General features: G+C 36.9%; 1 protein-coding gene across 1 annotated transcript in view; it reads right to left on the bottom strand.

The window, feature by feature from the left end:
- Window positions 1-982, bottom strand: part of LOC119592124 (catalase-like) — a gene marked incomplete in the record, with an annotated part of 13,019 nt that extends 12,037 nt beyond the window's left edge. The window contains 1 exon segment of the mRNA XM_037940946.1: window positions 800-982. Within this exon segment, the coding sequence (XP_037796874.1) occupies window positions 800-853 (54 nt within the window).
- Between the last annotated feature and the right edge of the window lie 154 nt (window positions 983-1,136).

Below are 1,136 nucleotides of genomic sequence, written 5' to 3'. Positions count from 1 at the left end.
AATTCTAAAAAAAAACTTTGAAAAGCAAAGCTAAAAAATCTTGATGACATGTCCTTGAAGTGTCTTCCTTGCTATCAAAGCATAAGTATCCTGATAAAGTTATCACTCATTAGTAACAATGCTTAAGTTCACATCACACTGAAGTGATCGTACCCTGTATACATCTGTAACATTTAAGAATGCACCTTCAAAAGACCATGTATTTAATTATTAGTTTTATTTAATCATTGAAAATATTGAATGTCATTCAAATCTATACACATGAAGCAATAACCTTGATTCTTGAGACACAAAATATAATTATAATTACCATAATAATCACACTGTTTGGTTCCATTTTTTTGTCACAACGAAACCCCCAGAACATGCATGGTAACAAAGGTGAACAAGACTCCATAAATTCTAGACAAACGCAGAAAAACGTCAGTGCTGGGACTGAATTTATAGAGCTAAAATGTTCACGGGCAAACTACTATAATATATTTCAAAATTATAATTTGTAGTGCTTTGGTATAACTGATACGGGAAGGGCATCTCACGTATTGACCAGCATCTCGTCTCTCGATCAATTTTGGGGCGTTTATCTTCAGATTTATGAACTAATCTCCATTACCACGGTCATAAAATTATCCAATATAGCTAAATCCACTATAATGATCAGTACTGTCAACCCACATCACTGCAATAAATTATATATCAAAATCAGACGTGAACCCCAGTGAACTTCAGACAGAAAATCTACGCAATATAAACCTCAAAAAAAAATTATAATATTACAACAAAATTGCTTTCTCCTTACCGTCTGTTGTTTCTTGAAGTCGTTCAGTTGCTCTGCACACTTGTCACGCGGCATCTTGAAGATTTAGAGGTGAAAACAGGGACGTAAAATATCCAACAACGTCCAACTGAGGCTGCTGAAGAAGGACTGAATCAGAGGACCGAGTGACTCCTCTCAGGCCGCCGTCGTCAGCTGATGCGACGTTGCCGGTTCTCGCGTCTGGGACTCAGGGCGGGGAGGCGAACAGAATCAGATGGCTATGAATGATTATTGTTATTATCGCTATTTCTTTCTTCCTTTTTATTGTTGCAAAGAGGCTTGATTGGTAAATGTGTTCTGGTGTTACTATGTCGCTGTT

The sequence above is a fragment of the Penaeus monodon genome, chromosome 29 (genome assembly GCF_015228065.2).
Source record: "Penaeus monodon isolate SGIC_2016 chromosome 29, NSTDA_Pmon_1, whole genome shotgun sequence".
Lineage (NCBI taxonomy): Eukaryota > Metazoa > Arthropoda > Malacostraca > Decapoda > Penaeidae > Penaeus > Penaeus monodon.
Note: the sequence above shows the minus strand (reverse complement) of the source record. Positions and strands in the feature narration are given on the sequence as shown.